The 17,441-nt window shown below is 32.9% G+C and overlaps 1 protein-coding gene and 1 non-coding gene across 2 annotated transcripts in view; one reads left to right on the top strand and one right to left on the bottom strand.

Annotated features, from left to right (window-relative positions):
- Tbc1d12 (TBC1 domain family member 12) overlaps positions 1–17,441 on the bottom strand; it is an 80,298-nt gene that overhangs the window by 35,833 nt on the left and 27,024 nt on the right. Inside the window, exon 2 of the mRNA XM_026381978.2 lies at positions 13,895–14,018. Within this exon, the coding sequence (XP_026237763.2) occupies positions 13,895–14,018 (124 nt within the window). The remainder of the gene's footprint in view (positions 1–13,894; positions 14,019–17,441) is intronic.
- Positions 8,554–8,626, top strand: Trnaa-ugc (transfer RNA alanine (anticodon UGC)). The gene has a single exon. It is a non-coding gene; the product is annotated as a tRNA-Ala (tRNA).

Below are 17,441 nucleotides of genomic sequence, written 5' to 3'. Positions count from 1 at the left end.
TTTACCACTGAGCTACATCCCTAGGCTCCCCCTTTATATTTTGAAAAAGGGTCTCGCTAAATTGAAAAGCCTGGCCTCAAACTTACAGTCCTTTTGCCTTAGCCTCCCAAGTCACTGGGATTCCAAGCATGCACCACCAAGCTTGCCTCTCCCTCCATTCCTTGGAAAAGGATGGTTATTTATTCTTAGCATATAAGATTTTGTTTTTGTTTTTGGCAGTGCTGGGGATCAAACCCAGGACCTCGTGCATTCTGGGCAAGTGCTCTATCACAAAAGCACATCCCCAGTCCCATAATATGTTCTTGATGAATGCATTTAAATTTTTCCATTTGAGCATTCTTTCATAAATGTTCATAACTTTGTGAAATTTATGTTCCAAAGATCAGTAACAAATATACTAGCTTACAGAACCCACTCTTCCCCTTTCTAAAAAACCAAGTGAGCATCTGATTATCAGTGGGTACCAATGATATTTTTCATGAAATTCTCAAAGATTATTCAATGATTTTATGAGTCACACAAGTTGACTAGAGGTTTGAGACGACATTAATATATATATGAAGAAAATGGTCAGATGTTTCACTTATTATGTTACTTAACTACCATGGCCTATAATTATTTTTATTCTAGTATTACATCTTCTCCATCTCTAATATTACATCTCAAAGACTATTTCTCCCTACTAATCAAACAATTATAAAATGTGAATCAATGGCTCTATCCCTCTTAAAAATTTAGTGAAATTGATGGGGCTGGGGTTGTCGCTCAGTGGTAGAGTGCTTGCCTAGCACATGCGAGGCCCTGGGTTCGATCCTCAGCACCACACACAAAAAATATATAAATAAAATAAAGGTCTTGTGTCCAACTACAACTAAAAAATAATTTTAAAAAAATTTGGTGAAACTGAACCCTAATCTTATTTGAGATAAACTGTTTTTAAATGACTTATGTTTTTTAGTAATTCTCTATGAACTTCATCTTACTTTGTGATGCTACCCACTGTTTATAAAGGATTGTATTATAGTTTTACATTCACCTTTAGTTCTGTATCCCTGCTTCCATTTATTAAGTCTATACTCAATTAATCTGAGAGTTCCCTTGCATAAGTGCACTGATATTTCTCCTTTCTCAAATTATTTAGAATTATATGTGCCCAAGTTTATGAGCACTTATTACAAAGAACCATACAGCCGTTCTGAGTCAAAAGTCATAGGGTAATTTTTTTTTCTTTTACAATTTTCTTTCCTAACATTGAGGATATATTCCTAATGTTCAATGTTTCTTTTTTTCTTTACCAATTTCAGAGTAACAGATTCTTGTTCTGCTATTAATATAGAATGTTATAATTCAAATTCTGTATAATTTAAATAGTACTTTGGTTTCCTACATCATGACTCAGTTTCACTGAATTCAATGAATATTATCCAATTTGGCAAACAAGTGCCAAATACATACACAGCAAACTGAACTTCTAATTAATACATTAATATTAATAGCAACTAGTACTTACTCACACTATGTATCATGCACTGTAAACACTTAGCACATTTAATTCTTAACCCTATCACACACCTCAAAGTAAAGGAAAATGGGTACACTCACTTGCTGAGTATGTCATATGTAGCAGACAGTCTACTCCAGGGCCTGGCTTTCAAATATTTACAATCTTGCTATATTAACAGTGAAGTAACCATTTATGACAATTAAGAATAAAGAGACTGACAGAAATCATTCAGTGAAAGAATCAGAGGAACTGGGACTATGAGGTATAGCTGAATGGTGAAGCACCTGCCTAGCATATGTGAGGGGTTCAATCCCCAGCACCAAAAAAAAAAAAAAAAAAAAAAAAGAAGAAGCACGTGGCTGGGCGGTAGCTCAGTGGTAAAGTGGTAAAGCCTCACAGGTGTGAGGCACTGGGTTTGATCCTCAGCACCACGTAAAAATAAATAAGTAAAAATTGTTATGCATTCTGCTGTCATATATAAATTTAAAAATAAATAAAGATATTGTGTGTCCATTTACAACTTAAAAAATATTTTAAAAAGTAGCAGCAGCAGAAGAAAAACTCATAGCTCATAGATATGAATCAGGCTGACAATACTCGAATCACTGATCCATCTAAATATTACAAAGAGAGACCATCAGGCATACAGTATGTGTGCTTCCTGTAAGATGTAATATGAAATACCCATCACCAATTCCTGAAATATTCTTAACAACAACAAAAATTCAAACAAATAACATTAAGCTGATAAGTTGGAGAATTGTGTTCTCCAACAAGATAGCCAAAAGAAATAACCAAATTAAGCCATACATATTCTGTGTAAATAATTCACAGGAAAACATGAAGTAATTAAATTATTAATAGGTTTTCCTTTGAAAAGGTTGGATTAGAAATGAAAGGCATTTGTTTAACTTATTCAGTATTACTGGACATTAGTTACAACAGAAAAATGATATAATATGTGTAAGAGATCACTCATGGTTGGTAATGGACAAAGTTCTTAATAAAAGGGTGGGATCAGAACTGGGGCAAAAAAATGATGAATGTTATTTAAATATGTAGAAAATATTGAAATGGAACCCGCAAAGGGCAACATGAAAAGGCATAGATCAGGGAAACACATTAATCTTACTGAATAGGAAAAATGGGAAAATAAGATTGGAAAGGTATAGGTTAAATAATAGGAGCCTTTCATTGGCAAAAATATTTAGACAAAATTCATCATGAACAAACTAGAGAAAAAAATGAAAGTTTAGGAAAAGCAAAGCTTTGATGAAAATAGCCTGTCATAAAAAATTAACAAAGTAAGTACATATTTAATATAGAATGCAACTCAAAGTGAAGCAGCTAGAATATCATTTTATGTATCTACCTGAAGAATGACCTTTGTATACATAGAACTGCCACTCAAACATTTCATATGAAATTCAGAAGTTGAGGTCTACCATTTCCAAACATATATGCTTACAAAAAAATACTAGATTTCTAGAGGGCAATAATTTAAAACATAAAAACATGGTATTAATTCATTGTTATCTGAAAATTATATAAATATCTATACCTTGAGTAGCTCAAGTATTTGCTGAATAAATTAAGATACCATTCTAAGGTGATTAGAATTGTGAATTATTTCAGAAATAGTAAAGTATCAAATACCAACAATTTCAAAATTGATTACTATTTATTAACTGAGATGTTTTTATTACAAATAACAGAAAATCCAACTTAAACATGTTCAGGTGAATTCATCAGATATTAGGACTAAATATTCCATATGGTTAGCTATAAAACTTTGGAATTTTTTGACTAAGGTGTACAAGCACCAGAGTCTTTGCTTCTCTAGTATTCTCTCAGGAATGCGCTCTATCATATTATTTGAATATAAGATTAAAAATCTAAATAAGTTTTCACATACATTCCTAAAACTTATATATGCAAATTGGAAAAAAAAGGGAAGGGGACTACAAGTGTGGTGCAGTGATGGAGCACTTGCCTACCATGTGCAAGGGTTGGAATCCCAGCATTGAAAAACATTTTTTTTTTCCTTCAGAAACAGAGTACAGACTTTTGCTTAGTGAACTGGGTAAATTCACACCAACTTTCTCACTGAAGACAACTTCTGCGATTCCTGACAAAGGGGATACAAGGTAAGCTTAATGATCATAATTATTGTGTTGTCTGGTGGCAATTCTGGTGGGGGTTCTTTCTTCTTCTTCTTTTTTTTTTTGTCTTTTCTTTTTGGGAAGAACCCCCCCACACACACACCTTTTTTGTAGAATTCGTGGAATTCTTTGTCTTTTCTGTTTTGGAAGTAGAGGATTGAACCCACGGCTTTGCAAATGTGAGACAAGTCCTTTGCTGCTGAGCTACATCCCAGCCTGCTGGTGGCAATTCTGAAAATCAGTATTGGAAGTGGGAACTCAAATAAAGCTTACTGTTTGGAAAGGCAAAGGGTACTAGAATTTTTGACACAAAATAGCAAAAAAGAAATTCTTTCATTAAGAAAAAAACACCAGAAAATGATCTAGCAGTTCTATTCCATCTTTTAGCTGAATACCAACCTATGTATGTAAAATGTGAAACACTACAAAGCTGGGCCAAAAAAAAAAAAATCGGGGGCAAAAATAATTATTGGGGATCTGTGACCCAACAGTTCTCAGAGCTCATTCAGGGCTACAAATTATTCACATTGTCATGAACCAGAATGGAAAGTCATCACTGAATATAGAGGACACTCAGAAAACAAGACCCTCCAGAAAGTTTGTTTGCTGAATATAAGACACTGTAAATTTTAGATTGTTGAGTACTAAATAATGTATGACTTTGTTCTGCCCAGCAGTAAAGGTGCATATGCTTCAGTATGAATATTTTATGGCTTATATTACAAACATTTTTTTAGTTCAGGTCTAGAATAACTTTCTTTAGAACTAACTTACCCCACAAGAAATTATCAATGACTTACTTTCTTTTGCACTATTTAATCTACAATTAACAACCTCCAGTAAAAATTTCAGATCTTGAATATTAGAAACTACAAAAGAATCATAAATGAATTTAAAGATACAGCAGTAGAACCTACCCAAAATTAAGCACAGAAAGAGAAAAGAATGGAAAAATATAAGCAGAATTTTAGAAGGTAATATAAAGTAGCATAAAGTATGTGTAGCTGCAGTCTGGGGAGAAACATAGTTGAGGAAATAATGGCTAAAAATTTTCCAACTTTTGTAATAACTATATCCACAGATCCAAGAAATTAACCAAATTCTAAGCAGAATACAAATAAAACCACACCAAAGGACATCATAATCAAATTGATGAAAGCATGTTAAAAAGAAATATTTAGAAGAACTAAGAGGAAAAAAGCAATTATGTAAAAAGGACTGAAGCAAAAATGACTACAGACTTCTCTGAAATCATGCAAGTCGAAAGGCAATAGAACAAATTGTTGCAACCACTCTGGAAAGCAACATGGACATTCCTCAAAAAACCTGGAACGAAACCACCTTTGCAGTTACCCCACTCCTTGGCATACACCAATAGGACTTAAAATAGGACTTAAAATACTATACACCAATAGGTCTTAGCATACTATAGTGATACAATCACATAAATGTTTATAGCAGCTCAATTCACAATAGCTAAGCTATGGAAACAACCTAAGTGCCCTTGAATAGATGAATGGAAAAAGAAAATATACACAATGGAATATTACTCAGTCATAAAGAAGAATGAAATTATGGTATTTGCCAGTAAATGGATGGAACTGCTAAGTGAAATAATAATAATCCCCCAAAACAAAGGCAGAATGTTCTCTCTGATATTCAGAAGGTAATACACAATAAGGGGAGGAGGATAGAAGTTTATTGAATTAGACAAAGGGGAATGAAAGGAAGGGGGTTAATGGGAATAGGAAAGATAGTAGAATGAATTGTATATAACTTTTTTATGTTCATATATGAATACACATCAGTGTTACTCCACATCATGTACAACAACAAGAACGGGAAGTTATCCTCCACATATGTATAATATGTCAAAATACACTCTATCATCATGTGTATCTAAAAAGAACAAATAAAAAAATTTTTTTAAAGGCAATAGAAAAATCTTTAAATTCCTGAAAGGAGGGGGGAAACCTGTTGACAGAATTTTATACCAAGAAAATATCTTTCAAACATGAATGTGAAATGAAGCTACTTTCAGACAAGTAAAAGCTAAGAGAACTTTTTTGGCGGTCAGGGTACTGGGGATTGAACTTGGGGTGCTTTCCCATTGAGCTACATCCCCAGCTCTTTTTTAAAAAAAATATTATTTTTCATCTACAGACTACGTTGCAGAGGCTGGCTTTGAACTCATGATCCTCCTGCTTCAGTTTGCCAAGTTGCTGGGATTACATGCATGTGCCACCATGCTCAGCAGCTAAGAAAATTTATTGTCTATGGACATGCAAGGTATTTTAAGGGAAATTCTTCAGGCAGAAAAAGTGAATCACATGGAAATGTGGACTTACATGAAAAAATAAAAATACCAAAAATAATAAGTATGGATAAACATACTTTACTCATTGTTTTAATTTTTAGAGGATATATGACTATTTAAAATCTAAATATGTCAATAATTAGATGGTGGTGCATGCCTGAAATCCCAGCGGCTCGAGAGGCTGAGGATCACAAGTTCAAAGACAGCCTCAGCAAAAGTAAGGCACTAAGCAACTCAGCGAGACCCTGTCTCTAAATAAAATACAAAATAGGGCTGGGGATGTGGTTCAGTGGTTGAGAGCCCCTGAGTTCAATCCCCAGTACCCTCCCCCGCCAATGTAAAAATCCTCAAAATACAATATTAGCAAACTAAAATCAGTGATGTATAAAAAGAACCATCCACCACAACCAAGTGGGATTTGCCCCAGGTATACAGAGGAAGTTCAATATTCAAAAATCAATTAGTGTAATTCATCACATCAATAAGCTAATGAAAGAAAAAAAATACATGGTTGTATCAATCGATTCAGAAAAAATCATATAACAAAATCCAATACTCATTCATGATAAAAACTCTCAGCAAACTAGGAATAGAATGAACTTCCTTAACTTGATAAAGAAAATCTACAAAAAAAAAAACAAAAAAAAACCAACTCCTTACAGTTAGCATCATACTCAATAGTGAGAAACTAAAATTTTTCTCACTAAGATCAATAATAAAACAAAATATCTCCTCTCACCAACGCTTTTCAGCATTGTTCTGAAATCCTTGGCTAATGCAGTAAAATAAGAGGAAATAAAATTTTATATTGGTTGGGAAGAAGAAATAAAACATGGATGACATGATGACCCATGGAGAAAGTCCAAAAGAATCAATGATGACAACAACACAAAATTCCTGGAAATAAGCAATTACACAAAGTTACAAAATACAAGTCCAATATGCAAAAGTCAATCACTTGTATCGGAAAAATGATATAGGTATAAATTTAACACACACACACACACACACACACAATGCCATATGAGGAAAACTGCAAAACTCTGATACAAGATATTTTTTTTTTAGAGAGAGAGAGAGAAAATTTTTAATATTTATTTTTTAGTTTTTGGCGGACACATATCTTTTTTGTATGTCGTGCTGAGAATCAAACCCGGGCCGCACACATGCCAGGCGAGCGCACTACTGCTTGAGCCACATCCCCAACCCCTGATACAAGATATTGAAAAGAACTAGATAAATGGAGAAATATTCCATGTTTATGGATACAAAAGCTCAATCTTGTCAAGATGTAAGGTCTTCGCAAATTGATCTATAGATTCAACACAATCTCAAAGAAAATCTAAGCAAGTTACTCTGTGAATGACAATATAGTTCTAAAGTTTGTTTGGAGAGGTCAAACACCCTGGATAGCCAATTCAGGACTGAAAGAGAAGTCAAGAGGACTGACACTACCCAAATTCAAGACTTACCATAAAACTACAATAATCAAGACACCATGACATTGGTAAAAGGATAGACAAAGAGGTCAATGGAACAGAATACAGATCCCAGAAATAAACCCACATAAATAGAGCCAAATGGTCTTTTACTAAGAGGCAAAGGCAATACAAAGGAAGTTAGATTCACTGAAGGTATACTCATAAAGGGGAAATGGGTATACCAACCCTTTTCTCTCTCTGCTTTCTAACTCAAAGGCTAGGACTCATTTTTATTTATATGCCAAGAATTTAAACCATGTTTACTGTATTATACACAGTTAATATTTGTTAAATAAGTTATGTATTCATTAAAATGAAAGCCAGATGATCTTAAAGAAGAATCCAGGATGAGTTCAAAAATTTGTTCATCAGGTTCTGCTAAAGAAAAGGCCTAGGGTCTGCAAACTTGAAGTTACATACTGAGTTGGTAGCAAATGTTATTCTACCACATTCTGGTGACTTGTGTTCTATACCTAACAGTACATACCATAAAGAAGGTGTAGCAGATGCCTTCAAATCAAAATATGGGGATTGGGAAGAAGAAAGAATAGAAAGAAGGAAGGAAGAAAAGGTAAAATAGCCTGATATATACACTGATATCTATGTACTAACTTGAATTTAAGGGTTTAGTAGACAATGAAAACACTATCCTTGAAGGGTTAGTGTTAAACCACATTAGTAAGTAAACTCTCCATTCCTATATGTTGTAAAGAGTTTATAGAGAACCAGAAGAATGTTTCAGAAACAAACAAACAAACAAACAAGAAACCTCTCCATGTTTCTACCACCTCAATACCATATCTGGCAGGGCATGATGGTACACTTCTGTAATCCCAGTAACCCAGGAGGCTGAGGCAGGAGGATCATAAGTTTGAGTCCAATCTCAGTAACTTAGCAATATTCTGTCTCAAAACAAAAAATAAAAAGAACGGGGTTGGGGCAGGGGGGCTAGGATTGTGGCTCAGTAGTATAGTACTTGCCTAGCATGTGTGAGGCACTGGGTTCTATTCTCAGCACCACATACAAATAAATAAAAGTTCACCAACAACTAATAAAAATATTTTTTTAAAAAAGGACTGGGGGTGGGCTGGGGGTGTAGCTCAGTTGGTAGAGTGCTTGCCTTGCATGCACAAGGGCCTGGGTTAAATCCCCAGCGCCCCCCCCCCCAAAGAAAAGGACTGGGGATGTAGCTCAGCTTAATGCTCAGTACAATAACAACAACAAAAAATTCTGCCCAACATAAAAGAACCTCCTAACACCACCTCATCCAAGCTAGGGAACCATCATCATGCTTGGGGTGAAGAGGCCAATTATGATGCCTTTACTGATCCTAAATTTTATTCCAGAATCTGTAAATTTGGAGAGAAAAAACCCATACCATATTTCAAACTTAACCAAAACCTTGGGCCTTTTTAAGGTGACAAGAGATTAGGTAAATAAAGGTGAAAACAAAACATAAAGAGTGCAATACTTTTAAGAACTTTTCAAGTATATACAGGTAATACTGGTATATACAGGAGTGCCTTAGTAAACTTCATTTTGGCAGTTATTAGCACAATTTTGTTTGTTTACTCTAATTTGAAACCTGACATAATAAACAAAACTGAGATAAAGACAGAATGAATAAAATTTTAAATTTCATATTCAACTGTATGCCTGTAATCAAACAACAGGACCTCAGTATCTCCTAACTACAACTTATTATTTCTAAGTCTCTATTTCTGATAATAGGAAAAACTTTCCCTCAAAATTTTAGACTAACGTCAGGAAACTTAAATGCTTTGAATTCTTTCTGTCTTCTTTAATTAATTTAAGTTCCTCTTTTGTGGTTGATACATCTCCCATGTTCCAGAAGCAAAGGACCAGAATTGTTATGAGTTCATCTCTTAATCTTCAGAGTATACAAATTAACTTTTTTGAAAGCCATTTTATTCATACATAGCATATGCATAATTTATCAATTCTGAATAAAGAACACACATGCAGCTAGAAAGGTAGTTTTATTCACTACCTTTCAAGGTAACAACAAATTAGATAGATGAAGGTGAAAACAAAACATGCAAGGGTATAATATTTTAAGGGACTTTTTGAAAATAAATTTTGAAAACAGTCCAGCCTCTCCACAATTTAACAATGAGGAAGAAAGTACTTTATTTTTGTAGGACTTATCCAAATTTTAAAAAGAGCATAACCAATTAACTTATTTTCAAATATTATAATACTACAAACACTAATAACATCAGTAACCAGAAAAATTAAACTCTAACATTTTCGAAGTGTTATATATTTAACCACTACTCACAAAGCACATATATGCTAGTCTTTCTATGTTATTATTCTTAAAAGTTTAAAAATTTCAAAATCAAAGGCTTAACTGAGAAGAATGACCTGTTCTATTTTTGGACAGTCTAAAGTGCCCAGATTAAGAAATCAGTATTTTAAAACTTTTTATCCTTGCTTGGCAAGTTGTGTGAAAGTGATGTAACAACTTAACTAAAACTTATCTAACTCAGAATGGCATATGTGCTGAAAAACTTGCACTGTCATCTAAGTACTACAATCTTGTTTTCATATGAAGGATACCAATATAAAAATAGTATCTAACCCCCCAAAAAAATATTCACTTTCTACTGAAAAAATGTCAGTTTGACATGAATAGGGTATACTCAATCTACGATGTAACTGTATTATATATAATATGGCTCATTTGAAATTATTTTCACTTGCAGTTTGAAGGTCAGATAGCAAACTATCTGTATTCCAACTTTCTCTATTACAAAAACCAAAACCCAGGCCAATTGAACTAAAATATAACTGAAGTACTATTTATAATTAATAGATGCAATTTTTATCATGGCTCACCAACTGGTTCAAAAGGCCACAAGTAGGAATTTCATACCTGCAAGAGAACACATGTGATAATACTCAAAAAATAATACCATAAATATTGTTGTGATTTGGGAATTGATCATCAAGTTAAATGCCAAGCTGGGGCTGTGGCTCAGTGGTAGAGTGCTTGTCTTGTAAATGTGAGGCCCTGGGTTTGATCCTCAGCACCACATAAAAATAAATAAACAAAGATTTTGTGTCCATCTACAACTAAAAGAATATTTTTTAAAAATACATATAAAAAAGTATAACCAACTTTCACACTTAGAAATTTTATGTATCTTTGAAAAGTTATGTAAAACACATAGTTAAATTTTATATAAAAGTATATTAATTATTATGTATATGGTAATAATTTGTTCTTGAAATAAACTGGAAAAAATTATATATGATAAATACAATATATGTAAAAATATACATATTTGAAAATAATTATATAATGTTTTTCATATAAAAAATAAATTTTAAAAGGTCTAAAAATGTGACAGGAAACTGAAATGATATATATTATCCTTTAATGTTTTATATTTTATAAAGAAAAAATAATGTGTTATGTCATTAGTAATTAATAGAGAAAAGTTATATAAATCAAAGCTTACTTTCCTATTTACTTAGTGAATAATCTTACAGAGGTTTTTACATTAAAATTTTAGAAAAAAGAATTATGGCCCAATAACTTCATTATACTCATACTTCAGAACATAGCAAATTCTTTCTGAACACTTGCTTTAAAAATTATACAATGAGGGGTTGAAATTGTAGCTCAGTGGTAGAGCCCTTGCCTTGCAAGTGTGGGGCACTGGATTCGATCCTAGAACAACATAAAAACAAATAAAGGCATTGAGCCCATATACAACTAAAAACATTTTTTAAATGTTTTTATTTTATTATACAATGAAATAATATTACCACTTTAATATCCTAATAAATCTTACTGCTTTGCCACTCAAAAAGCAAGTGAGGCACCTAGAAAATTCAAAGGGATTTATTTTGACCTTAATACTTTCAGGACTTCTTCATTTTTTTCAGGCAGTTTTACACCTGAATTGCTAGCTACCTTTTCATTTTCTACATTCCTAATAGACAAAGACCCTATCTTAAAATATGGCAGATTAACATTCTTCATGACTTCACTGGTAATGTGTTCCTTTTTAATTTCAGATTCTAAACATATAAAATACACTTGAAAGGAGTACATGATAAAGAATCTTAAAGTTTTATATTTATAATATTTTACAGAATTCAAAGATCAAAGCTGAGAAAAAATGTTTTTAAGTTGGAACAGAGACAAAGTTGCAAATTTACCATTGGTATAAAGAAAAAACATGCCCATTTTGAAAACGGCAATTGCAGGGAAGAAGACAATATATATTATGAGGGTGGAAAGGGGTAAGAGGAACAATGATCTGACTATCCATCATGCCTCCAAGACAACACACAGAGATATGAAAAAGGCACCAAAAAATACAGACTAGTACCTACACACAAAAGGAAAGCTCAAAAATTGAAATAAACGGTTAGGAGAAATTATCATCTAAAAGGTCCAGAGAAGGGACTGTAGCGGATGGCAACCACATTTCAATTCCACTTCTTCTTCTCATACAGATAACTGGTGTTCTTTACCTGACTACTCATCAAATTTGTATATAATATAGATAAAAGAGAGAAATGTAAGGCCATCGTTTTCCAAAATGAAAACAACAGATTAAAGGAAAACAGAATATCACCGAAGACAGTTATTCAATCAGTACATGACTTAGGGACCCAAAGTAAGAAAATGCTGCAGTGTGTTAATTTACATAGATATAAAAATATTTTTACATGCATATTTAAGATAAATGGACAGAGTCAAGAATACCTTTACAAACTTTCAATAGTAAGAATACTATTTGGCCTCTAGAGGGCGAACTTGGTCTTCTGGAAAAACACCAGTTCCCTTCAGACTTCAAAATAAAAAAGAGGAGGTAAAACTTAAAGTGTCACAAAAGCAGAGGTTCCCAATCTTTATTGGTTAACAATTCTCTTAGTATCTTAGTAATTTTTTTCCCATGCTGGGATAGAACCCATGACCTCATGCACACTAGTTAAGCCCTCTACTTGGGTTACATTCCCCAGCCCTCAGCAATTTTTTTATAGCACCTCCTAAGTCAAAACAAAAAAAATAATGGTTCTGTTTAATATGTAGTTATCTCCAACTTATTTAATAAGAATTAATATCTTATCACTAAGTAAACATTAAAGTAATACACTTAAGTTGAAGTTTTATTTCATTCTTAAATAACCAGAATAAATTACTAATTGATCTTGTATGCCTATCATATACTGTATACTTTCTCAAATTCTGAAATAAGATTATACAACATCACCCCCATTTTCTGTCACATACTAATTTTTGTACAATATTTGCTTTTTATCACATCAACCTAAGGAAAACCAGTCACAAAGTTATGATGTCACAAAAAAGTATGCAGTGCCATTTAATGTTGAAACTATGTACTTCTTCAGGTTACCAGTATTCACCATATCTGACAGATGTGGAGTAATAGTGAGCTTACCATAAAAAAGTTTAAAAATTGCATGATTCCCATGTGTGTAAACTGCTGCACACCAGGGTAACTAGCACACAGTCTGGGAACACTCTAGTTTTACATTCAGCCGCTATATAAGCTTTTCTCTATTTCAATTAGTTGTAAATAAAATTAACTACTATGTTTTTAAACAATGTTACAAAAATACTTTTCTATATTACTTGGGAAACTATTTTTTTTCTTTTGAGCAATAAAAGGAACGCTTAAATCCTTAGAGGAAGATTTTTTTTCCAATTTGAATGATGATTATTGCCTTAATGTGATTATGTTTATAGGTGTTGGCTATGTTAAATTTTGCAATTCAGGAGAAAAACAGGATATTTATTATGTATCTTTTTCTAAGCAATAACTTCTATGAACTTTAAAACACTACACACTGATCCAGTTTCACTGATCCAGTACTGAGAAACACAAGTTCAGGAGTCGAATAAGATCTGAAAATCTTAGTAACTCAAAAATGTGGATATTAATATGGATATTAGAAGAACTGGTTTCTAAATTACTAGAAACAGACTGTGGCAACTCTTCTTGAAAGGTCCTTTGTTTAGATAGAACACTGGTAAAACAATTGAGTTCAACTGCATAATCTTTTCAACTTGTGATATAATATCAGTTCACAACTAGCAATATTTATAAAATCTGTACGACTGGCAAATGTTATCAAGTATAACTGGAAATCAAAGTATCTGGTAAGAGTGATTGGCTAAGTTTTTTTTCTTAAGCTATCCAAAGAATAATTGGGAAAGAAAATCAATGTTCTGCTACTTTAAAGAATTATCTCAACCATAAAATATAATCAAAATTTTGTAGCCTTTTTTTAAAAAAAATTAAGATTACTGTAAGTATCTATGATCCTAAAAATTTTTATCTAGAAAAATGAAACTGATTATGGTCATTAACAAAAAGAATGCTTTAAAAATTACAGTAAACTACATAGCCATATTAGTACTTACCTGCTGAATGATTCTGGAAGTTTTCTGAAGATTCTCTCTGGGAGGGACTTTACCAAATAACTTCCAACCAGGAGCACTATGGACAACTGATTTGAGTTCCTTTGTTCTTTTTGGAAAAAGGTTTCTGAAAAAGAGAAAAGTTACACAAATTGTGAATTTTGTAACCAGGGAAATTTTAAATAGTAATTTTAAAATGATGTTTATTTCCAATGAAAATAAAAAATAATTTTAAATAAAATTATCTCTATTATTTATACTGCTATTTCTTAACCGAATAAGACTCAATTAGGAATACTGGGTTTTCAAAGACCGAATGTTTTCTCTCTGATGCTAATCGGTAATTCGTAATTTTGGGGTGGCGGGGAAAAGGGAAAGAATGAAGGAACTTTGGATTGTGCAGAGGGCAGTGAAGGGAAAAGAGGGGAGAGAGTGTGGAATGGGAAGGATGGTGGAATGAGATGAACATTATCATCCTATATACATGTATGATTACACTACTGGTGTGCCTCTACACCATGTTCAGCCAGAGGACGGAGACGTTGTGCCTCATTTGTGTACAATATGTCAAAATGCATTCTACTATCATATCTTACTAATTAGAATAAATTAAAAACTAAAAATACTGGATTTTCATTAAAAAAATGAAATTATATAATTTGTGGAAAAATGGATAGAATTGGGAACATTAGGTTAAGCCAAAAAAGCCAAACTCAAATTCAAGGATCAGATACTTTCTCTCATAGGTGGAAGCTAGAGAAGAAAAAAGAAAAAGAAAACTATGGGCTGGGAAGGTGGATCTCATGAAAATCAAAGGAGGTCAGAAAAGGAAAGGGACCTGGGGGAGGGATGAGGGAAGGTAAAGAGGAAACCCTGAGGAATAATACTGGCCAAGTTAGACTATTAAATTGTGTGCATTTACAAATATATAACAACAAATCTCTCCACTATGTATAATTCTAATGCACCAATAAAAATATAAAAAAGAACACCTGGCTTATATTAGAGGTATTAGAAGAACCATTAACAAATATATTAAAGAGATAAACAATTAGGAGAAAAATGACAGTTGTAAATATTTGCTTTGAATTGATAATTCATATACTTGACAATAAAGCCAAAATTTAGGAACAAAAAAAATGTTTAAGAGAACCTATATAAAAGGGTTAAAGGATTGGATAATTTAATATTTTAAAATACTATTTACTTTCAGTAATACTTTATGATTTGAAATAAAAATGCATCTACTGGGACTGGGGTTGTAGCTCAGCAGTAGAGCGGCTCGTCTAGCACATGTAAGGCCCTGAGTTCGATCCTCAGTACCACATAAAATAAATAAATAAAATAAATAAAGACATTGTGTCCAACTATACCTAAAAAATAAATATTTTTTTAAAAATGCATCTACTGATTCCCCCACTGCTATATGTATATATGTGTCCTAGGATAGCTACATATGTGAAAGCTTACAGCAGGAGTTAATATACAACCAAGAAAGAAAGTATCTCTCATTGAAAAATCTAAATTAAAAACAAAATAAACAAATTTTAAAAATCTTGTACAAGAATCAAGGATTTTACCTATAATATCAAACTCTAACCAACCAAAGTAAACACCTATCTGTGTATATAAACTATTTACCCATTAAAACAGTACAACAAGGGCATCATGGGCCAATTAGAAAAGGTACTGATAATTCCAATTAAATTATCAACCCTTTGTATAAACTACAATAAAAATGAACATTAAGAAAAATTTAAATTCACATATAGTTACAAATTATTTGAATTCCCAAATAACTAGGTTTAGCTATATTCAAAATACCATACATCTTAAAAGTATAGTGATAATAAGGAAATTTGGTTTTCTTTTTTAAAATTTTGTTCTTTTTAGATATACATGACAGTAGAGTATATTTTGACATATTATACATACATGGAGTATAAAGTATTCTAATTAGGATTCCATTCTTACAGTTAGGATATATGTTTTTTAAATGTTTATCTAGTTGTAGATAAACACACAGTCTCTGTTTATTTTTATGTGGTGCTGAAGATTGAACCCAGTGCCTCACACATACAAGGTAAGCACTTTACTACTGGGTTACAGCGTAAGCCCCAGGATATATGTTTTTAATACATAATGTTAAGAGGACCCTCCAAAGAAAAATCAATAAAAAAAGAAAAGAAAATTCTCATTTCCTTTGGTATACTAAAGAAAAGAACAGATGACATCAAAAAGTAATTTCTATTTAAAATACTCTGGAGATTTCATCTCAGAGATCATATATAGTGACTTCATCATCTACTTCATAAGATCTCTAGGTTGGAGGTTTTTGACAATGAGTATACTGAGGACCAAGAATACTTACAAGAAACAATTTCAAGCTATGATGCATGGTCTATTAATTTAAACAATGTCTGATGTGTGTTTGCAACTTATCAATTCATTGCCTCTTAACTCCATATTCATCCTTCAATATATGCTCTGTGGGAACAAAATTATTTTAAACCTTTCCTTTAAAAAGAAACATGAAACTATTTGGCTTTCTAAGCAGGGGGCACCTTACGCCTCTCCTGTAGTTTACAGCTGCTGCAGAGGGTCAGTGGTATGGGTATGAGAACATTCAATGGAATTCTGCTCAGCCTCAGGTCGAGACAGTATAAGCCCTCAGCAAGCATGCAGTCTGGGGTTGGTTTTCTTACCACCCTCTTGACATGAAAACTGACTCTTCCAAAGGCTTTCTATGGGCATCAATATGCCAATTCCCTCCACAGGCCCCACATAGCCTATGTCCTACCCCTCAATAGTCTCACCAAACCACACTTCCTCTACAAGTCCTCACATGACTTGCTTGCTTAGAAGGCCTCCCATCCATTCACATTAAAAAACACAGGAAAAAAAATCTGTGTTGCCATGGTTTATGTAAAGAATTATTAGATATGCCAACAAAAACATGATCCATTAAAGAAAAATTTATGAAGTTAGCTTAAAGTAAAAACATTTGCATTTTAAAAGATATCACTGAGGCTAAATATCAGAATAGGAATTGAGCTAGAAAGAATGACTGGAAGGGCTAGAGTTGTGGCTCAATGGTAGAGCACTTGCCTAGCACATGTGAGGCACTAGGTTCAATTCTCAGCACCACATATAAAGAAATAAATAAAATAAAGGTCCACCAACATCTAAAAATTTTTTTAAAAAAAAGTAACTGGAATCAACTACTTCAGAACTCTAGAACCTGATCAGATACTTTTTACAACTAGGGGCATGCCTGGTTAAGGGAAGAGCTCTAGATCTTTCCTAAGTGAAAGGCATGTACAAGCCAACATCTTTCCCCCCTTCCTCAGACTCCCATCTCTTGAGGCAATGGGGATAATCCATGTTCCTGGAGTAGCTAACTAGTACCGAGTGACAGTGGGGTAATGATCTTCAAAAATCTGTGTGTGTATTTGTGTGTGTGTGTGTGTGTGTGTGTGTGTGTTTAGTTGTAGTTGGACAGAATATCTTTATTTTATTTATTTATTTTTATGTGGTGCTGAGGCTCGAA

The sequence above is a fragment of the Urocitellus parryii genome, chromosome 5 (genome assembly GCF_045843805.1).
Source record: "Urocitellus parryii isolate mUroPar1 chromosome 5, mUroPar1.hap1, whole genome shotgun sequence".
Lineage (NCBI taxonomy): Eukaryota > Metazoa > Chordata > Mammalia > Rodentia > Sciuridae > Urocitellus > Urocitellus parryii.
Note: the sequence above shows the minus strand (reverse complement) of the source record. Positions and strands in the feature narration are given on the sequence as shown.